The sequence below is a fragment of the Coregonus lavaretus genome (assembly GCF_964263955.1).
Source record: "Coregonus lavaretus genome assembly, chromosome: 37".
Classification (NCBI taxonomy): domain Eukaryota; kingdom Metazoa; phylum Chordata; class Actinopteri; order Salmoniformes; family Salmonidae; genus Coregonus; species Coregonus lavaretus.
In genome coordinates this window covers 18,204,824-18,228,584 of record NC_140024.1, presented here as the reverse complement: position 1 = coordinate 18,228,584, position 23,761 = coordinate 18,204,824, and the positions used below count along the sequence as shown (strand labels likewise).

Sequence of the window (23,761 nt, the reverse complement as noted above, 5' to 3'; positions counted from 1 at the left end):
ACATAGCAAACAGATTAAAATGGTATCACATGAGAAGAGCCTAGAGCCCAACCCCAACTGGCTGCCCGCGGGCCAAAGTGGCCCCCAGAATGTTCTGTCGAATTTTCATTGTTGGACATAAAACTGTAAAAACACCAAGAAATCAGCTCCTAGTGAATCACATTTGGGAAATCTGGGTGGCAGGTAGCCTAGTGGTTATGAGTGCTGTAGCTCAGTTGGTAGAGCATGGCGCTTGCAACGCCAGGGTTGTGGGTTCGTTTCCCACGGGGGCCAGTATGAAAAATGTATGCACTTACTAACTAAGTCGCTCTGGATAAGAGCGTCTGCTAAATGACTAAAATGTAAAATGGGCCAGTAACTGAAACATGGCTGGTTTGAATCACTTAGCCGACTAGATGAAAAATCTGTCTGTGCCCTTGAGCAAGGCACTTAACCCTAGTCGCTCTGGATAAGAGCATCTACCGAATGACTAAAATGTCATTAAGATGACGGCTTTGCACACTCTTAGCATTCTGTCAACCAGCTTCACCTGGAATGCTTTTCCAACAGTCTTGAAGGAGTTCCCACATATGCTGAGCACTAGTTGGCTGCTTTTCCTTCACTCTGCCGTCCGACTCATCCCAAACCATCTCAATTGGATTGAGGTCGGGGGATTGTGGAGGCCAGGTCATCTGATGCAGCACTCCATCAATCTCCTTCTTGGTAAAATAGCCCTTACACAGCCTGGAGGTGTGTTGGGTCATTGTCCTGTTGAAAATCTAATGATAGTCCCAGTAAGACCAAACCAGATGGGATGGCGTATCGCTGCAGAATGCTGTGGTAGCCATGCTGGTTAAGTGTGCCTTGAATTGTAAATAAATCACAGACAGTGTCACCAGCAAAGCACCCCCACACCGTAACGCCTCCTCCTCCATGCTTTACGGTGGGAACTACACATGCAGAGATCATCTGTTCACCCACACCGCGTCTCACAAAGACACGGCGGTTGGAACCAAAAATCTCAAATTTAGACTCCAGACCAAAGGACACATTTCCATCGGTCTAATGTCCGTTGCGCGTGTTTCTTGGCCCAAGAAGGTCTCTTCTTCTTATGGGTGTCCTTTAGTAGTGGTTTCTTTGCAGCAATTCGACCATGAAGGCCTGATTCACACAGTCCCCTCTGAACAGTTGATGTTGAGATGTGTCTGTGACTTGAACTCTGTGAAGCATTTATTTGGGCTGCAATTTCTGAGGCTGGTAACTCTAATGAACTTATCCTCTGCAGCAGAGGTAACTCTGGGTCTTCCATTCCTGTGGCGGTCCTCATGAGAGCCAGTTTCATCATAGCACTTGATGGTTTTTGCAACTGCACTTGAAGAAACTTTCAAAGTTCTTGAAATGTTCCGTATTGACTGACCTTCATGTCTTAAAGTAATGATGGACTGTCGTTTCTCTTTGCTTATTTGAGCTGTTCTTGCCATAATATGGACTTGGTCTTTTACCAAATAGGGCTATCTTCTGTATACCACCCCTACCTTGTCACAACATAACTGATTGGCTCAAACGCATTTTAAGAAGGCACACCTGTTAATTGAAATGCATTCCAGGTGACTACCTCATGAAGCTGGTTGAGAGAATGCCAAGAGTGTGCAAAGCTGTCATCAAGGCAAAGGGTGGCTATTTGAAGAATCTCAAATATAAAATATATTTTGATTTGTTTAACACTTTTTTGTTTACTACATGATTCCATATGCATTATTTCATAGTTTTGATGTCTTCACTATTATTCTACAATGTAAAAAATTGTTAAAAGAAATAAAAACCCTTGAATGAGTAGGTGTGTCCAAACCTTAGACTGGTAGTGTATTTTCACGCATAATGGAGAGACACGTGATCATGTAAAAATGTGTTTGGGCTTCTTGCGGTCAATTTGCAGTCTACAAATTCTTTGTAATTATGTTCCGACCCCCCCCCCCCCCCCCCACCCCCACCCACACACACACACCCGACCATCCGCTCAAGAAGAAATCGGCCTGCGGCTGAATCTAGTTGATGATCCCTGGCCTAGAGTTTTTCCAGACCACCAGACATGACCCCAAAAAAACATATAGGCTAAGGTTTTCAAGGATGGACCCAGGGTTTTTCCCTAGTTAGATCACACTTTAAAAACTGCTGGTCTTACACAATAAACAGGATTACTAAGATAAGGAACTAAACAATACACTAAACAATCACGTAGACCAAATGTTCTTAGCAGAGATGCTGACACTCATGATATTGCGTAACAGGGGTATTTTGAAGGGGGTATTTAAATTTCCCAGAAGTGACAACAGCAGAACAGATGTCATAGTCTGATCGACACAAAATTTCTCAGAATGCCAAGCACAATGGGTACCACACATTAAAATCACTTTGTAACAGAGACCATATCGATAAACCATAAGTTCTGAGAGTCTAACTGTGGCCACATGAATGAGCTATCATCAGTGAAATGACCTATTTATGGTGTAGTCCTACTTAGCTGATTGGCATTATCATGGTGGAAAAATAGGGCAAATTCAGAAAATTTTACAAGACCATTATAAATTCTTCGATTACAGTGGCGTGGCTATACGTTTCAGGCTAGACTTAATTTGAAATAATGGGAAGAACCATTACCATGTGACTAAATACTGACACTCCATGACACTGAACAGCTGTAGCAGATAAACAGTACTATCATTACCACAGTTCTCTCTGGCTGTCTGGTATGCTACACACAGTTAATAACCGCTGTGTGTAGCAGACAGTCAGCCATCCAGAGCAGAGGACTGTTGGGTCATTGCATACAGTGTATCATATAATCACAACAGAAAATACTGCAACATAATGCAATAAACACTGGTTGAAAATCCAACCCATTAATAAAACTGTCTTGTTTCCTTTGCCACTAGGTCTCACAGTCTGTCATTTGCACCTTCCAAGTAATCTCATTCACCAGACACTTCCTCCCATTGCTCGGAAGCATATCATATGCAATATATTAGCCTGGGGACAAGGTTACCTTAAGTGATAATAATTAAGATATGCCTTTCATTTCCACCTGTATTTATACAGGATTGATGACGAATTCAGGCATGGATACAATTTTAATTATTTGAAGATTTAGAAGAACTGGCTATGCTGCGTCACCCACAACTGAAATGGGCTATACATTGTTACAAAGAAGTCTAAACAGAGGAAGTTCAGGAGTAAAAACAAACAAAATAGAATTATTGTAAAATTGACTGTGTCCATAAAATGTATATAGTATGTATAAGCTGGAAGTAGAGGCCTAAGCATTGTTGTTCACTAGTTGACTCCAATTAGGGAAGAGGTGGTGGGGTTGGAAAGTAATAAAGGGAAAAAAAATTTTTTTTAAAGGATATGTATATGTGTATGTATATGTATTTATATATATACAGTGGGGGAAAAAAGTATTTAGTCAGCCACCAATTGTGCAAGTTCTCCCACTTAAAAAGATGAGAGAGGCCTGTAATTTTCATCATAGGTACACGTCAACTATGACAGACAAAATGAGAAAGAAAAATCCAGAAAATCACATTGTAGGATTTTTTATGAATTTATTTGCAAATTATGGTGGAAAATAAGTATTTGGTCAATAACAAAAGTTTCTCAATACTTTGTTATATACCCTTTGTTGGCAATGACACAGGTCAAACGTTTTCTGTAAGTCTTCACAAGGTTTTCACACACTGTTGCTGGTATTTTGGCCCATTCCTCCATGCAGATCTCCTCTAGAGCAGTGATGTTTTGGGGCTGTCGCTGGGCAACACGGACTTTCAACTCCCTCCAAAGATTGTCTATGGGGTTGAGATCTGGAGACTGGCTAGGCCACTCCAGGACCTTGAAATGCTTTCACTCAAAATCTGGCGATACATGGCCCCATTCATTCTTTCCTTTACACGGATCAGTCGTCCTGGTCCCTTTGCAGAAAAACAGCCCCAAAGCATGATGTTTCCACCCCCATGCTTCACAGTAGGTATGGTGTTCTTTGGATGCAACTCAGCATTCTTTGTCCTCCAAACACGACGAGTTGAGTTTTTACCAAAAAGTTATATTTTGGTTTCATCTGACCATATGACATTCTCCCAATCCTCTTCTGGATCATCCAAATGCACTCTAGCAAACTTCAGACGGGCCTGGACATGTACTGGCTTAAGCAGGGGGACACGTCTGGCACTGCAGGATTTGAGTCCCTGGCGGCGTAGTGTGTTACTGATGGTAGGCTTTGTTACTTTGGTCCCAGCTCTCTGCAGGTCATTCACTAGGTCCCCTCGTGTGGTTCTGGGATTTTTGCTCACCGTTCTTGTGATCATTTTGATCCCACGGGGTGAGATCTTGCGTGGAGCCCCAGTTGATTTCTTCAAACCAAGCTGCTTACCTATTGCAGATTCAGTCTTCCCAGCCTTTGTTTCTGGTGTCCTTTGACAGCTCTTTGGTCTTGGCCATAGTGGAGTTTGGAGTGTGACTGTTTGAGGTTGTGGACAGGTGTCTTTTATACTGATAACAAGTTCAAACAGGTGCCATTAATACAGGTAACGAGTGGAGGACAGAGGAGCCTCTTAAAGAAGAAGTTACAGGTCTGTGAGAGCCAGAAATCTTGCTTGTTTGTAGGTGACCAAATACTTATTTTCCACCATAATTTGCAAATAAATTCATTAAAAATCCTACAATGTGATTTTCTGGATTTTTTTCCCTCAATTTGTCTGTCATAGTTGACGTGTACCTATGATGAAAATTACAGGCCTCTCTCATCTTTTTAAGTGGGAGAACTTGCACAATTGGTGGCTGACTAAATACTTTTTTTCCCCACTGTAATTTGTACACTCAGTGATGTCCTGGGCTAACAGTTAATGTGGGCATTGAAACATAGGTTATAAAATGTAATTGGGTGTAAAGTCCATCTTATGTTTAATTCCTTCCTGCATTGTTCTGACTCAGCAAATTGTGTTTACTGGGGCTAGTGCAGGCACAAACAACTTCGATGATTATTTGGCACAGCCAATTTAACACCTGCCCAACAACCAGTAGCTGCTGATAAAGCACACCAATGCTGACAGATGTGTTGTTATTACGTTTACCAACTCTTACAACTTAACATAAGTTGACATTAACGCAGTTCTCACTTATCTGCAACTCTCACTCATTCAACATAAAGGGTAATTGGACCATCAGAGAGCAACTTTTCAGCAACAAACGAATAAAACAGCACATAACAATGCATCTGACCTAAATAGCTTTAATTATGTTGAACCAATGTGGAATTGACATCTGTGCCCAGTGGGTAACTGATGTTGTGAGAATCTCTCAGGTTGTTTAAAGAACATTGGTGCAGTGACATTAGGATATCAGGGCCTGCCTCAGTAGAGCAAAGTATTATTGATGTATGGAATATTAGGCATAAGTGTATAACGTGTGTATTCTTATTTAAATCAAGTTCTGTCCTTGATACCTACAGTGCATTCGGAAAGTATTCAGACCCCTTGACTTTTTCCACATTTTGTTACATTACAGCTTTATTCTAAAATGGATTAATGAAATGTTTTCCCCTCATCAATCTACACACAATACCCCATAATGACAAAGCAAAAACAGGTTTTTAGAGATTTTTGCAAATGTACTAAAAATTAAAAACAGAACTTCCTTATTTACATAAGTATTCAGACCCTTTGCTATGAGACTCGAAATTGAGCTCAGGTGCATCCTGTTTCCATTGGTCATCCTTGAGATGTTTCTACAACTTGATTGGAGTTCACCTGTGGTAAATTCAATTGATTGGACATGATTTGGAAAGGCACACCCCTGTCTATATAAGGTCCCACAGTTTATATAAGGTCCCACAGTTGACAGTACATGTCAGAGCAAAAACCAATCCATGAGGTCGAAGGAATTGTCTGTAGAGCTCCGAGACAGGATTGTGTCAAGGCACAGATCTGGGGAAGGGTACCAAAAAATGTCTGCAGCATTGAAGGTCCCCAAGAACACAGTGGCCTCCATCATTCTTAAATAGAAGAAGTTTGGAACCACCAAGAGTCTTTCTAGAGCTGGCCGCCCGGCAAAACTGAGCAATCAAAGGGGAAAGGCCTTAGTCAGGGAGTTGACCAAGAACCCAATGGTCACTCTGACAGTGCTCCTGAGTTCCTCTGTGGAGATGGGAGAACCTTCCAGAAGGACAACCATCTCTGCAGCACTCCACCAATCAGGCCTTTATGGTAGAGTGGCTAGATGGAAGCCACTCCTCAGTAAAAGGCACATGACAGCCCGCTTGGAGTTTGCCAAAAGGCACCTAAAGACTCTCAGACCATGAGAAACAAGATTCTCTGGTCTGATGAAACCAAGATTGATCTCTTTGGCCCGAATGCCAAGCATCACGTCTGGATGAAACCTGGCACCATCTCTACGGTGAAGCATGGTGGTGGCAGCATCATGCTGTGAGGATGTTTTTCAACAGCAGGGACTTGGAGACTAGTCAGGATCGAGGGAAAGATGAACAGAGCAAAGTATAGAGAGATCCTTGATGAAAACCTGCTCCAGAGCGCTCAGGACCTCAGACTGGGGCAAAGGTTCACCTTCCAACAGAACAACGACCATAAGCACACAGCCAAGACAACGCAGGAATGGCTTCGGGACAAGTCTCTGAATGTCCTTGAGTGGCCCAGCCAGAGCCCGGACTTGAACCCGATAGCTGTGCAGCGACGCTCCCCATCCAACCTGACAGAGCTTGATTGGATCTGCAGAGAAGAATGGGAGAAACTTCCCAAATACAGGTGTGCCAAGCTTGTAGCATCATACCCAAGAAGACTCGAGGCAGTAATCGCTGCCAAAGGTGCTTCAACAAAGTACTGAGTAAAGGTTCTCAATGCTTATGTAAATGTGATATTTACGGTTTTTATTTGTAATAAATTTGCAAAAATTTCTAAAAACATGTTTTTGCTTTGTCATTATGGTGTATTGTGTGTAGATTGATGAGGGGGGAAAACTATTTCATCCATTTTAGAATAAGGCTGTAATGTAACAAAATGTGGAAAAAGTCAAGGGGTCTGAATACTTTTCAAATGCACTGTAAGTATGTACTGATATGTGTGTGACTGGTGGACGCTGCTGGGTGTGAATGTGGTGTAGGGGAATGAAGGTGGAAATGTAAGAAAAATTGGTGAGGTGGAAATCATGAAGTTAAAACTTTAGAGGGAGGAAACTACACACGATTCAAGGATGCTGCGTTCACGTCTGTTAACTCTGATCACGGTGGCTGAGGTGAAAGCCTCAACCTTAGGTGAAACTACCATCTGATTCTGGTTCATTTTATATGAGCAGGAGCGTAACAAAAACGGATTCACGAGGACCTTGTTCATTTTATGAGCAGGTCCAAAGCCCAGCACAATACCTCAGCTAACCCTTCATTGGTGGTAGACTGTAACACATTACACTATATCTCAGCCAACCCGTTAAGGGCGATAGACTGTAACAAGCCTCAATATTCAAGGCCTGATTATTTCATGTTCATGAATGTTTCAAGTTTTATTAGTCGTATGTACAGGTTACACATGGTATACACCTTCCAAATAAATGCTTACTTGCAGGTTCCTTCTCGACAATGCAACAACAATAAGAAATATTAAAAGATAAGAATATGAACATAAAGTAAATGGCTCAGTAGAATAGAATAAACATTTTAAACAAGTACAATACAGAAAGGCACAATTTATAGTCCAATATTTACAGGTGTTTTGGGGAAGGGGAGATTGGGAGGCAAGTGTTTAAATTGTGCAGTATTTAACAATCATAATAATAGTCTGGTAGCAGCAGTTGTGATGTGTGTGTAGCATGAATGTATATGTGTGTGTGTGGATGTACAGTGGTGTGAAAAAGTGTTTGCCCCCTTCCTCATTTGTTATTTGTTTGCATGTTTGTCACACTTAAATGTTTCAGATCATCAAACAAATTTAAATATTAGTCAAAGATAACACAAGTAAACACAAAATGCAGTTTTGAAATGAAGGTTGTTATTATTAAGGGAAAACAAAATACAAACCTACATGACTCTGTGTGAAAAATTGTTTCACACCAGACGGGCTGCGGCGTTCTGGATAAATTGTAGGGGTTTAATGGCACAGGCAGGGAGCCCAGCCAACAGCGAGTTGCAGTAATCCAGACGGGAGATGACAAGTGCCTGGATTAGGACCTGTGCCGCTTTCTGTGTGGCAGAGTTCCAAGACGAAAACCATTGCTGAGCAAAAAGAACATTAAGGCTCATCTCATTTTTGCCAGAAAACATATTGATGATCCCCAAGACCTTTGGGACAATACTCTGTGGACTGACGAGACAAAAGTTGATCTTTTTGGAAGGTGTGTGTCCCATTACATCTGCCGTAAAAGTAACACCGCATTTCAGAAAAAGAACATCATACCAACAGTAAAATATGGTGGTGGTAGTGTGATGGTCTGGGCCTGTTTTGCTGCTTCAGAACCTGGAAGACTTGCTGTGATAAATGGAACCATGAATTCTGCTGTCTACCAAAAAATCCTGAAGGAGAATGTCCGGCCATCTGTTCGTGACCTCAAGCTGAAGCGAACTTGGGTTCTGCAGCAGGACAATGATCCAAAACACACCAGCAAGTCCACCTCTGAATGGCTGAAGAAAAACAAAATGAAGACTTTGGAGTGGCCTAGTCAAAGTCCTGACCTGAATCCTATTGAGATCCTGTGGCATGACCTTAAAAAGGCAGTTCATGCTCGAAAACCCTCCAATGTGGCTGAATTACAACAATTATGCAAAGATGAGTGGGCCAAAATTCCTCCACAGCGCTGTAAAAGACTCATTGCAAGTTACCGCAAACGCTTGATTGCAGTTGTTGCTGCTAAGGGTGGCCCAACCAGTTATTAGGTTGTAGGGGGCAATCACTTTTTCACACAGGGCCATGTGGGTTTGGATTTTGTTTTCCCTTAATAATAACAACCTTCATTTCAAAACTGCATTTTGTGTTATCTTTGACTAATATTAAAATTTGTTTGATCTGAAACATTTAAGTGTGACAAACATGCAAACAAATAAGAAATCAGGAAGGGGGCAAACTCTTTTTCACACCACTGTATGTACACTATATATACAAAAGTATGTGGACACCCCTTCAAATTAGTGGATTCGGCTATTTCAGCCACACCCGTTGCTGACAGGTGTATAAAATAGAGCATACAGTCATGCAATCTCCATAGACAAACATTGGCAGTAGAATGGCCTTACTGAAGAGCTCAGTGACTTTCAACATGGCACCGTCACAGAATGCTACCTTTCTAACAAGTCAGTTTGTTACATTTCTGCCATATTAGAGCTGCCCTGGTCAACTGTAAGTGCTGTTATTGTGAAGTGGAAACGTCTAGGAGCAACAACGGCTCAGCCGCGAAGTGGTAGGCCACACAAGCTCACAGAATGGGAGCGCCGAGTGCTGAAGCGCGTAGCGTGTAAAGATCGTCTGTCCTCAGTTGCAACACTCACTACTGAGTTCCAAACTGCCTCTGGAAGCAACATTAGCACAATAACTGTTCGTCTGTTGCTTCATGAAATGGGTTTCCATGGCTGAAAAGCCGCACACAAGCCTAAGATCACCATGTGCAATGCCAAGCGTCAGCTGGAGTGGTGTAAAGCTCACCACCATTGGACTCTGGAGCAGTGGAAACGTGTTCTCTGGAGCGATGAATCACGTTTCACCATCTGGCAGTCCAACGGACGAATCTGGGTTTGGAGGATGCCAGGAGAACGCTACCTGCCCCAATGCATAGTGCCAACTGTACCGTTTTGTGGAGGAGGAATAATGGTCTGGGGCTGTTTTTCATGGTTCGGGCTAGGCCCCTTAGTTCCAGTGAAGGGAAATCTTAACGCTACAGCATACAATTACATTCTAGACGATTCTGTGCTTCCAACTTTGTGGCAACAGTTTGGGGAAGGCCCTTTCCTGTTTGAGCATGACAATGCCCCTGTGCACAAAGCGAGGTCCATACAGAAATGGTTTGTTGAGATCGGTGTGGATAAACTTGACTGGGCCCTGACCTCAACCCCATCGAACACCTTTGGGATTAATTGGAACGCCGACTGTGAGCCAGGCCTAATCGCCCAACATCAGTGCCCAACCTCACTAATGGTCTCATGGCTGAATGGAAGCAATTCCCCTCAGCAATGCTCCAACATCTAGTGGAAAGCCTTCCCAGAAGAGTGGAGGCTGTTATAGCAGCAAAGGGAGGACCAACTCCATATGAATGTCCATGATTTTGGAATGAGATGTTCGACGAGCAGGTGTCCACATACCTTTGGTCATGTGGTGTATGTCTGGACCTGTTTAACTATACTTAGGGGGACCAGAAGTCCCCACAAGAATAGTAAACTAACTAAATTGGACCAACTGGGGACATTTTGTTAGTTCCCACAAGTTGAAATGCTATTTCTAGGGGGTTAAGGTAGAATGTTAGGGTTAGAATTAGGTTTAGGAGTTAGGGTTAGTTTTAGAGATTTTAGGTTAAGGTTAGGTTTTGGGGTTAAGGTTGGGTTAGGGCAAGGGTTGGGGTTTGGTTTAGGGTTAGGGGTTAGGGAAAATAGGATTTTGAATGGTTATTAATTGTGTGTCCCCACAAGGTTAGTTAAACACGACTGTGTGTGTGGGTGTGTGCTAAGGTGTGGAAATCAGAGCAGGTGGTCAGTCCAGTTGAAGTGTTCAGCAGTCTGATGGCTTGTAGATAGAAACTATCTCTGAGCCTATTGGTATCAGACCTCATGCTCCAATTCTGTCTGCCCGACAGTAAAGGAGTGAACAGCTCATAGCTGGGATGTGTGGGTTCCTTGATGATGCTGCGGGCCTTCCTCTGGCATCGTTTCGAGTAGATGTCCTGTACTGGGCTGTCTTTACCACCTGCTGGAGGGCCTTGTGGTCATGGACGGAGCAATTCTCGTACCAGGCCGTGATGCAACCGGTCAGGACACTCTGATGGTGCAGCGGTCGTATTCGGAGAAGACCTGGGGTGGCATGCAGAATTTCTTCAGCAGCCTTAGGAAGTAGAGACGCTGTTGCGCCCTCTTGACAAGAGTGTTGGTGTTGTTGGTCCATGTCAAGTCCTCGGTGATGTGGATGTTGAGGAGCTTAAAACTGGTGACTCTACTGTAGTCCCATTGATGTGGATTGGGGCATGTTCCCTCCTCTGCTTCCTGAAGTCAACAATTTACTCTTTTGTTTTGCTGATGTTGAGGGAGAGGTTGTTGTCCTGGCACCACAATGCCAGTTCACTTACCTCCCTATAGGCTGACTCATCATTGTTGTTTTCCAGGCCTACAACCGTTGTGTCGTCAGCAAACTTGATAATGGAGTTGGTGTCATGGGAGAACAGGGAGTACAGCAGAGGGCTGGGGCCCATGTGTTAAGGCGTCAGCATGCTTCAATTCGGCTGGCGCCTAGCCGAACCTAACGTGTTTGCTCGCATACTCCCTTAAAAGACTTTCGCTTGACAAATGAGAAAAAAGCAGCAATAGTACTGTTTGTCAATTTAGTCAGAATTAATCTAAGATAAAATCTGTCATTAATTTTGATGTTTTTTGCAGAGGAGATCTTAGTCACATCATTTTGCATCTGACTAGAATGTTTGGTGCAGTATTTCTTAAGTGAAAAAATGTGCATGAGGAGTCGTCTCTTTGAATGACAACAGGCACTTCATTGAAGAATCCCTACTGTTGACCAATTGCCGACAGGGGGTGTAGACTTCGGCTTGCCTCAAGAAAAAATGTTGTGTGCCCGAACAACCAAAAACAAACCTTGCTGAAGTCCAAAATGAACAAAAACATCACAAAATGTTGTTTCGGCTGGGAAGCATGCAGACGCCTTTAGTCAAGTGTGGAGGAGGTACCAATGCTGTATTTTACCTAATGAAACCCATAGCGGGTGGTAGCTGTAACAAAAGGCCCACAAATTTAAAGGCCCAGTGCAGTGAAAAACGTGATTTTCCTGTGTTTTATATATATTTCCACACTATGAGGTTGGAATAATACTGTGAAATTGTGAAAATTATGATAATGCCCTTTTAGTGTAAGAGTTGTTTGAAAAGACTGCCTGAAATTTCTGCCTGTTTTGGTGGGATGTAGTTTTGGCCTGCCTGGTGACATAACCTGGTGGTAAATTAGTTAATAGACCAATAAGAAAGCATTCCAAACCTCTGCCAATAACAGCTAGCTTTCCCTTTCCCCCTCCCCACTCAGACCACTCCCAGACAGTCATAGCTAAATTATTGCTTGAGAAATTGCTCTTTGCTATTAAGATATGTTTCTTTTGGACCATTTCAATTGAAAACAATCACAGTAAGGTACTTAATTGTTACCCAGAAATTATTTGATATTGAGATAATAACAGCTGCATTGGACCTTTAAGACATTACATGTTACCCCAGGAAACCCATTGAGGGTGGTAACTGTAAAAAGCATTTACCCAGGATACCCATTAAGGGCAGTAACTATAGAAACAAGGTAGCTTCATTCACATCAGGGGAATTTAGTAACGTGTCAGCAGCCTATTTGCAACGCACCTCGTTTTTGTATTTTGATTTACTTGTTGCACTTGCATTCAGTAGTGTCTATGAATCACATGATTATGAAGGCATAAATGTATGAAAGCCTGTATACTTACATTAAATGTATGTATTTCTGTCCTTGTCTATTAATGCTATGTATTAGCCTGTCATATTTTATGTGGACCTTAGGAAGAGCAGCTGCTGCTTTAGCAGTAGCTAATGGGTATCCTAAATAAAATACCAAATGCAGACTCATGAGCTCAACATTTCTTATAGTACCCATTCAAGACTTTCAGACAAGTGCCGAGGGAGGCTGTGGTTGTTTCTGGACAGGGCCAGTATCAACAGGGTAAATGGCGCCATCTGCTGTTTTTACCACACAAGCAAATACCGAAAACATTGAGTGTCGTAGCAGTCAAACTAGTCCACAATCAATACCACCATCACACACCTTGACTAGAATTCACAAAATAGAATTTGAGTCAAAGAAATGTACAGTAGCTAGCAAATGACTACTTGCATCTTCACCCCTACATGGCTGCACTGCAGCACCAAGCCCTAAAATGGACTAAAGGAGCCTAACGTTACTCCATATAGTCCTAGGACCTTACATGTTCTGTTTAAAGGCGAATTGGCTCTGGAAGCCTAAACAGCCAAATACTCCATCTAAACGTGAATCGATTCTCAATTGTGGTACAATTCTATAAACATAAATCCCTACTTTCATATCACATCAAAATAATTTCACAAATGCAACACACTTGCTGTACACCGTAAACAGTTGCAGCCGACAGTATTTTTCCTTCAACAACCCATTTGTGGCTTCCATTTACACACGTTAGGAGACGCAGATGGCAAATTAGCACAGGTAGTAGACCTTCCATCTGTTTTCCGTAATCACACGCTGTAACATGATACTGTATGTTGGTGTGGCAACACTAACCCTACAAACAAAGTGTATCAATTTAACCATTCGTTTTCATTACATTCCTAGCTGAGATGAAAGATGAGGTACTTATACTTCCAAAACAGTACCGCAATTGATGCATGTTAATGTTCAAACTGAGCATCGTCATAGTTGACGTGTACCTATGATGAAAATTACAGGCCTCTCATCTTTTTAAGTGGGAGAACTTGCACAATTGGTGGCTGACTAAATACTTTTTTCCCCCACTGTACTTGTAATGTAATGGAACGGAGTCATGATCAAGGGCTATGCAGCACCCAACTGCTTCAGTGGCCAACTGTGTCCAGATGGAAACAAAATGGTATCCTTTCATTAAGCAAAATACCCAACGCAGAAAATACGCTTAACATTTAGCCTTTTCCTTTTTTACAAAGTTTATTTCTGATTTTGAACAAGTTTAGTCGAACAGGCCGAATCCCATGTCGTCATCAGATCCCTCTTCAGACTCCTCCTTCTCTTCCTTCTTCTCCACAGCTGTAAAGAGATCACAGTAATCAATTAACAATACCATCTTTACCAAATACATTGTCTGAAAACACAGATATTCAAAGCTATAGTGAAAGTAATAATCTAATAAAGAGTTTACCAAACTACATGTTCATAAACAAAATAAACTACCCTTTATGTACTAGTAATGCGCTGATCAACAATTTATCAAACCCGAAAATGACCTGTTTTTAAATGATCCCATACTACCAGCCTTGATGTAACTAAAATTAATGACCCCCCACCAATTAAAAAACGCATGCATTTCGCAATGAAACGGTTTTAATGCTGGTAAGTACTACAATATTTCCCATGTATTTAGTAATGGCAAATAAGCTTTAGCTCGACTGACCAAGTGCCCCATCGGTATTGAGCTGACCCACACATTAATATCTATAATTTAATGGACATCCAAAAGGAGAACACTCATGTGGGCTCTGATGTATGCTCACCTGCAGCGGGGGCAGCGGCTCCAGCAGCAGCGGCTCCACCTGAGCTGGCCACTGCCACAGCACCACCTGCTGGCATACTGGCCAGTTTACCATAGCCTGTCAGAAATTACAGTTAATGGATTTAACTACAATGTTAGTGATGTATATACCAATAACTAATAACACTAAAACAGTGGCAGAAAAGCCTTGCTAGAGTTTCTATTAGATTAAACCACCAGTGTGCTCAGTCCAGACTGACCATCAGGTTCTAATTTTAAGTAGATGTGTTCTCTTCAGTGACTTTTCATTATGCATTGACAGTGGACAGTTCTGCGCCTCACCTTGGGCAATCACCTCCTCCACATTTTTGCCACCGAGTTCAGTGACGACCTGAAGGCGAAGATAATAGGGGTCTGGAATTAGTGTTCCATAGATTACAAGCGTGTCTTTTGTTTGAGCTCAACTTTCAGAACACACACAAGTTCTCTTTCACTCAACACTAAGATAAGGTAAAACGTGATATTAAACATACTTTTTCCATGCGCGTGTTGTCAGCCTCAATGCCGACACTTTCCAGGATCTTCTTGATGTCAGCAGCCTGTGGGCTGGCATTACCACCAAGGGCAGAGAGCAGGTATGCAGCAACGTAACGCATTCTGCAATACAGATCATGATGCAGTTATACATCATATGCCAAAAAAAAAAGAGGGCATTAAAAAATAAAATATCCAATACAGTTAAGTTACTTTTGACAAACACAAGTAGTACACATGTACATATGTCTCAAAAGGGAACTCAGAATAACCCTATAACATGCAGAAACAATTAACACTTGTCCATGTCATGCCCCCAGAGCATCTAGTAACGTTAACTAGATAAGAGGTTAGCAAATGAGCTAGCTAGCACACTGTCCACAAAGATCCAGTTAGTGAGGTTGTCACTGATAAATGTTGTTTCTTCAATCAGAATTTTAAGATGTGTCATTGAAGAACTCCCTCGCGAATAACGTTACCAATCAATGAGCTAGCTGTAGTTTTGGGCCTTATTTCTTTGCGGCAAACAGTAAGAGCGAGTACACATGGTGACATGTCATGGCTGTTAGGTAGCATGCTAACTGCCTAGCATACTCATCTCCAATACATTATTTGCTGTCCAATTTTAGGTTAGGGTAAGAAAAATATTTGAAGGGAATGCCTACGTTATGGTGCCGTGTTGGACTTATTTTCACAGGGTATATATATATACTAAATTGTCTTTAGAAGACACTCACTTAACACGGAGAAGGCAGACGCGTGTTCACGACGAGATTTACACAGGCGGAAAGGAAGTTCCAAGGCAGGGAGGAAACGGAAAAACGCTCGATGGGCGGGGAAATCGAATGAATTTTGATTGGAGGAGAAAATTACCAACAGGGTGCACTTGATTTGCAAGGCGAAGTGAGGAGAGGGTCTGGAGGCCGGGCGGCGTCAACACAATGAAAAATGTCAGGAAAATGTGAGCGACAGGCAGATAAAAAAAATACAAAACATTTAGGGAAACTGGAATCACTACATGATGATAATGATGCGCCCCATGTAAGTGATTGGTCCACTGTCCCGTCCAGCAAAGTGCCATTGACTCTGTGGTCCATAACGGTCCTGGACAGATGGAGCTGGTACTGTGCTGTGACCTTAGAACGGACACGTAATTCGGACTACATTAGTACCAACATAGTGCCATACTCTGTGAACGGGCACAGAGCCCTTACTATAGTACCATTATTGCCTCTTGCAATATGAGATAATATGGCATCTTCAAAAGTTGGTATCAAACAAAAAACGTAGGCTTCCTAAACAAAAAGGTTAAAACTACTTATGCATTAAAGGAAATGCACAATAAAAGTGATAGTAATATTTTTTGTTGTTGAGAATAAAAATAAGCAAATAAACAACATAACAGATTTTCATGGTATAATTTATTTTGTGCAGTTTTCAATCTAAATAATTTTGATCTAAATAATTATATACATCCACAATAAATGTAACACAATACAAATGGAAATAATAAACTGAGAGCAGCACATTTTGTAAGTAGGCCTAACAGTCCAAAACAAGCAAACATTCAATATGATATCAAATAGTTCTGATAAATGTTGCAAGTTTGGTCTTGGTACTCGAAACAAGGACATAACACAGTCAGAAAAGGAATACAAATCATTTCTAGATTTTTTTCTCTCATGAAAATCACTTGTAAAAAATAAAAATATCAAAAGAAAACACTTACAAAAATATTCCATTGACCCTTCCAAAATATAAGAAGGTAGAAACCTGAGGGGTGTTTCACGAAGCTCTAGGAATTGGCAAGGTAACTGTCCTGAACATTCTGATGAAACCATTAATGTCAGTCACAAGGACAACATTTCAGTTATCATATTGAGGGGCAAGCGGACCCCATTTGGCTATTGGGTGCCAAATCTGCTAAGCCTTTGCTTATTTTTAAACATATTTTTAAAAGAATGAATAGAACATACAATATTTTATTTATGAAATGAAGAAAACTTTAGAGATAAGGAAATATAAAAGGTTTCATGATTTAGATTAATACATTTTATTCAATTAAGCAAAAACGTTAAAACATTAGTAAATAAAGACCCCAAGTGTATAAAAAAATCTGATATCCTCCTCTTGCAGTGCCCTTTATCAGAGCCAGATCTTTCCCACATAACTGTTTATCTGAATATTATGAATCTCAAGCTGAAAGTAGCCAACAACTTGAACATGATCATCCATATTTTAAGGATACACATATGGGCTTTCTATTTTATCAATATAACTGGAATTGCACAGTACATTCATGAGGTGACCATCATAAGATAAAAAGACAAACTATACTATTCAGGTGAAAACGAGCATATCTGAAATTGAAATCAGTGATGCCAAATTAAGTTCACATCTTAAAGGGATAGTTCACCCAAATGGCACATTTACCTGATTTTATAGATCAACAAGTAATCATTCGAACCTGAAAGTCAGCAACCGAAAATATGGCTTTGTTTACTTAACCACAGCGCAGCAACAGCATAGCAACATTATTGGTCTTTATTATTAACTGTATTAGTGAAGGTGGGTTTCACATACCGGTAGATCACATGCATTTTTTAATGAATGCCATTCAATAATGGGTTTACTCATGTTGAAAGATCGCATGTAGCACCCTAGTGCAATACTGTCGTTTTCTCGTTTATACTTTTTGGAAACATCAGTTTATGTTGGAAAACATTGGAATGTTTTTGTCGTCACTGCGACAAGTTGGCCGACCTACTGTAAACCCACCTTGAATGAGTTGGCCACACCATTGAAGTGTGATTAGAGCAAAGTAACTCAAAGAAATGAGGCAAAAAAATGTGGCTATGTGAATGCAGCTTTCTTGGGGAATCTCAAATTCTGCTGACCCGGTTCGTGAAATACCCCTCTGGTTTCAAAAGGTTCTGACTTATTGCTCTTTTGAAATATTTAAAATGTCAGGTTTGCCTCAGGTCTCAAAATGGTATACTGTCCCCCCTTACTGTCATAAGGGGAAAAGGTTATCTGAATTGTAAAAGACAGCACAGCATCTCAGTAAGCCTTCTCCCAGCCCACTGAAAACATATGCATTTGAAGGCTCTAAATCATTCATGGGATGCAAAACTTAGAAGTTGCTGAATATTTTATGAGACAGCAAAATCATTTTTTTAAGCTTGTAAGACAGTGAAAACATCAGCATGAGGTTAAAAATAAATTCAGAGAATGCATTATTTAATTCCTTAACAATTTAAGATTAGAACACTAAACAGAGATCTACCTAACGTTCACACCTGTTATTTTCAGGAGGAAAAACTAAACAGAGATCTACCTAACGTTCACACCTGTTATTTTCAGGAGGAAAAACAAAACAGAGACAATGGTAAAACATACCCGCCTCCATTTAGCCTTCATATACTGGTAAACACAAAATGTCTATATCAATTTACACACAATACCTAATTTCTTCGATAATATATATATATTCTATACCCCTTATATCCCAGAAATGTGTTCTATTTCAACCAGTTTTCCTTTCGCGCTCAAAAATAGCAGATGTGAAGTTTGCATTCCTGCAAATGCTTAGTAAACCTGGCGTTGAAATGTTGAATCATCTGACCTTAGTTTTGTACCCAAATTAAAATGAGGGTAATTTGAATGACAGTACAAGTTTAAATACATATGTATTGCCCTGAGGCACTTTATAAAGGCTGTAAAAAAACAAAAAACATCTCTTTAGTCAAAGGAACCTTTGTGGTGGGTCTCACAGGTCCTCAAACGGCATCCAATATGTCAGTCCAAAATGTAATGCACATGTAAAGCGTGAATGACCAACTACTTGTAGAAATATGATAAATCTAGTGTTTGCAATGAGTCGTAGTGTGGAGGACAGTGTAAGAAGTTGCAGGGGTAGGGTGTAGAAAAGGTATAAATATAATATATGTGGATACAAACTAAACTTGGTTTAGTGTGCTAAGTTTTAGGAGAAAGTTAAAATTGTGACAGATAGCTGGAAGAGGGTGAAAGATAAGGGAATTGTGTGCCAGTGATGAAAAACACTACTGGGGATAGCTGTTCTGTTGCCGGCGCTTTGCAGACCTCATCTTCTCAAAGCGGGATTCCATTTCCTCAAGGACTTTAGGAGTGTACCTGACCACCAGCTTCACAGTGCCCTGGGCAGCTTTGAGAAGTTCCACAGCTTTTTCATGGTGCTCCCCCTCCACACTCTGTGGAAAGAAAGAGAGATAGATAAAAGGAGGATTCATTTCAATAACAAACAAAATTATGTGACTGCATATGATAAATGTATATTGATAGTGGCCGTGTCCGAAATCTGGCTTACCTACTATTTACTTAAACTGCATACTGTGTATTAATCGTACTACATACTATTAAGAACGTACTGTTTAGTAAAAACGAATTCAGTCAGAAAAATATAACAGCATACTAGGCTCATCCTACATCATCTAATGCGCAATTGCGTTGATTCCCTACATTCGTTCATTTTGGTACAGCTTGTCCCCTCAGCTGATTATCAGCTGTTGTCAGACATGTGGGCCTTGAAATACGATTATTTTCCTCAATTGTGCAGCGAATTCTACTAGATAAAAAGCCAAAATGAGTATGACATCCTGGAATTTTTTAAGCATACTCAATTTTCAAAATTTCACATACTATAAAACTTTATTTTTCGCCTTCACAAAATGCCTACTATTTAGAACGCAATTACGGGTATTCGGACACAGCCAGACTGCATAAATGACACGTACCACCCCATTGACAGAAAGAAGCTGGTCGCCTCTCTTGAGGCCCCCGTGGCGGTCGGCGATTCCCCCAGGAATGATGCGTGAGATGTAAATAGGAGAGTTCTGTTCCTTCCCTCCCATTATATTGAAGCCAAGTCCTTCCTCAGTCTTAGGTAGCTCCACCACACGAGGGTGTGAGTGCCCCTCACTGGCCGCAAACGCTGCAACTGTGGCCTACAGGGCAAGAGAGGAGAGGTTGTTAACCCGGAAACAGATTGTTGCCTACAGAGTTTTTGTTTAATATTGGTTGTTGTTGTTTTGACATACCTTGGCTGTGGCATTGGCCCTGACTTCAGGGCTACTGTTTATGTCCACTGTCTCATACACATGTTCATACACCTAGGGAGTTGTTTAGAAAAGGCAGAAAGAAGGATAGTCAAATGCAAACTGCAAAGCTGAATTACTTCCTTCAAAAAGTCTGACATGTTAAATGTTGAGATCGTGGTAGTTCTTGCTGTCCAGGGTTCCAAGCTATTAATTAATCCTCAGACTGGATAGCTAATTTTGTAATCAATCACAACATTGAAAATAATGCTTTGTGATACACTGACATTGAAGGAATGACAAATCTTACATCAGAAGTCAAATAACTAGCCTATAGGCAGCAATCAAACAATTCATTTTTTTATAGGCCTGTCTGTGTCAGACCCATCTCACAAGAGTACACAAATCAGAGCCTGGAGGTCCAGAGTACTGCTGTTTTTTTTTTTTTTTCACTCACCTGGTGCCCCAGGTCTGAATCACTCACCCTGATTGGAATTAAAATCAGCAGTACTTCTGGCCTTGAGGTCCAGATTTGGCCACATAATTTGAGTTGAACTTTGAAGGGTGTGATGGGCATTTAATGGCATAGTCTCAGCTCACCTCTCGCACAGCATTACAGAACTCGCTCTGCAAGACCCTTTGCAGTGCCTGCAGTTTCTGGGGTGGCACTTCCCCCGTCCTCTGGAGCTTGTCAAGCAATTCAATGGCTCGAGAAATGTCTGTTGGGAGAAAACATGGAGACCACCCACGTCAGAAATCTTACCAATAACTAACCACATCGATTTAGAGACTTTGGTTTGGGAAATACTTGCTTTATGCAGAGGATCTAACACTCCAGCACAAGAGCAATTGAGTCTGTTGGTTTTTGATTTTGTAGATTGATGAAGTAAATATGTCACTGCACAGGGTATTATGATACAGGCATAGCTGATCATTACCAAATCTTGATCACACCGCTTGTAAACACATGGTAGAAATCAACGGACAGGGACATAACTTTACAACTTGTATCATCACGACTGCAGCAACATAGTCCGGGTTTTCGGACGCAACATTTCCAAACTAACCTAGCTAGCTAACGTACTTACTGGACGCTGAACTTTTGTTTGGGTGCTAACATTGCTAACATTACTAGGCGCTACAAGCAACCTACCCGCCTTTGAGGATGGCTATCTTGTTAGCTAAATTTGCTAGCTGGCTACAACATTAGCAACTCAGCCCATCTGTCTTTCAGAAAACTAAAGCGATGATATTGGCATAATCTATTTTTCTTTCGACTTTTGAGAGGGCTAGTTATTTGAAGATTAAATGACTAGCGCTAGTTATCTAACAGTTAGTTAACTAAATTCAATTCCAGATTAGCTAGTTGTTAACTAGCTAGCCATCTGTTTGGCTAGTATGTGTATTTTCATCGGTTTAACTATTATTATTGATCAAGCAATCTGTGTGGTTTGACGTGTTACCTCTTTCCAGTCGGACAGGTTCCCCCAATGAAGCCATAATAGCCAAAATCCAACACTCTTCAGGAGAAATGATCAGGCTAGCAAACTATCCACTCCGCTATAAACCACAGATTAGATCTTTATTGACGGGGATTGATGTTGCGCCAAGGACACGCAATCGACGCAATCCCTCTGCGCAATATGCGGTCAATGTGCCCAATCCACAAACCGGGAAAAACTGAGAAGTCATACATCACTAATGTTTTATTTGATATTTTAGAAAATTTGGTGTCACAAATGTATAACCTGCAATATTTACAGCTTTTCAATGGTTATTTAAATTATACATATTAACGTATAGTTATTAAAATGTCTTATCTGATCATTATTCATAACCCAAAAAAGATTTGTTTGTAAATGTCTTTGTAAACCTACAATGTTGCTTCAATATGTTTAAAACCATCATTTTGATCTCTGTCAGTGCTTGCATCATGTATGCATTTCTATTGATGAATTTCCACTTCTCACACCAATAGGGAATGTGCCTACTGAAAGCTGAAACACCAAATAGGCCTAGTACTCATTACTATGTATTAAACCTGTGTTACCTTATCATAACTGCAAAACTGAGGACATAGACTATTGACCCACTGTTTATGTTTTTGTTGTGATAGGAGACTTGTAAACACATTACATAAGCCTATAATGTGATTTTGCTCTCATAAAATGCAATTTCCTGACTACTATAGATATATACTAGAATTTAAGTGCTATTTGTGTGTGCAAATCTTATGGAATATACCTTGAATGCACTTTTATTGTTATCTTTTATTATCACAATTAGGCATGTTTTGGTATCCTTTGTGAGAGAATGTTTCTATGGGACATAGACACCTACCTGTGATGATGGGACAGGGTTGAGATGGCCCATCCAAGGAATACACCAGTCAAGGATCCTGTCTTCAGGTTTGAGAACTTTCGAATGTAATTATCATCAAGCTCTCAGAGGCCATCAAAGATCAGCTTGTAGCCTAGGCTATACGACGTAGACTTATGGGCCTACTATATGTTCTGATTCTTTGTGTGGTTGATTGATTATATATTGATGCTTTTATAACCAAGCCAATGCTGATGAAAATAAAATCTATCTGTGTTCTATTTGTTTGTCTGTCTGTTTGTCTGTCTGTCTGCTATAGGAGGACAAGCTCATTGTAATGGCTGTAATGGAATAAATGGAACATTGTCAAACATGCGGTTTCCATATGTTTTGATACCATTCCATTTATTCCATTCCAGCCATTACAATGAGCATGTCCTCCTATAGCTCCTCCCACCAGCCTCCTCTGGTCTGCATGCAAGCAGACAGGCAGGTACGTAGGTAGGATGGTAGGTATGCATGTAGGAAGGTAGGTATTTATGTATCTGTCTGCCAATCTGTCTGGCCGATCTGTCTGGCTGTCCGTCCGTCCATTCATGTTTTCATCTAATGTTTATGCAGTGTAACTAGAAATGCAGGGTTCAAACTTTATTGACATTGGTTTTGTTTTTCAGTTGCCTATAGTCATTTTTATTTCTTCAAATATTTCAATTTAATATTGCAAACAACTTCACAACATACAAAATGAATTATATTAATCCAGAAACATATGTCAATGAATAAATGTTATATTCTTATATTTTGTCCTCTGGTGGGGATAAAAAAATAAACAGCAAAGCTTTGACAACAGCACCTTGACATAGTATGTAATTCCAACATTACCTTGAGAAGTTTAGAACAGTAAACAGATAAAGTACTGAGGAGGAAAACCCTTTTACTGTTGAGTATGTAAACGGAATGTTTTGGTCAGTATCATATCCTTTTTTCTTAGGTGGACAAATTCTCAAATCACAATTGAAGCAGCATGCAATTTTTTTTTTTTATGGAACTCGTCCTCACCCTCTCCCTCATCCACACCGCTCTTTTCTTTCTTTCTCAAATTCTTGGCAACGTAAACAAACCACAATGTCTTGAGGAATGTGATATAGTAATTTAAACTGGGCGCAAATTACTGATCAGATCTTTTTTTAATTGTTTACAAGGTCATGAATATGTTCAATAAATAGACTGTAGTATCACTTTTACTGTATAAACGTCATCTTTTTTTACATGCAGTCCATAAAATCTTCATTTGACGGAATAATTTACCCTGTTATGTATATATACAAATAGATATTTTCTCTTTACTCTCTTTTTTAAACTCTCAATAAAATCTATACATTATATACA

At 40.6% G+C, this 23,761-nt stretch overlaps 2 protein-coding genes across 2 annotated transcripts; both read right to left on the bottom strand.

The window, feature by feature from the left end:
* Positions 1-13,884: 13,884 nt before the first annotated feature.
* LOC311111436 (large ribosomal subunit protein P2-like) lies at positions 13,885-15,791 on the bottom strand. The gene is made up of 5 exons (XM_084154154.1): positions 15,716-15,791; positions 14,978-15,101; positions 14,787-14,835; positions 14,467-14,562; positions 13,885-14,002 (listed from the first exon to the last, which is right to left on the bottom strand). The coding sequence occupies exons 2-5, from the start codon at positions 15,098-15,100 to the stop codon at positions 13,926-13,928; spliced, it is 345 nt and encodes a 114-aa protein (XP_084010280.1). The 5' UTR covers position 15,101; positions 15,716-15,791; the 3' UTR covers positions 13,885-13,925.
* Positions 15,792-16,380: 589 nt separating this feature from the next.
* On the bottom strand, positions 16,381-21,640 carry lin7c (lin-7 homolog C (C. elegans)). Its single transcript, XM_084154544.1, has 5 exons — positions 21,517-21,640; positions 20,654-20,772; positions 20,057-20,128; positions 19,754-19,963; positions 16,381-19,210 (listed from the first exon to the last, which is right to left on the bottom strand). Exons 1-5 carry the CDS (start codon positions 21,551-21,553, stop codon positions 19,043-19,045), a joined length of 606 nt encoding a protein of 201 aa, XP_084010670.1. The 5' UTR covers positions 21,554-21,640; the 3' UTR covers positions 16,381-19,042.
* Between the last annotated feature and the right edge of the window lie 2,121 nt (positions 21,641-23,761).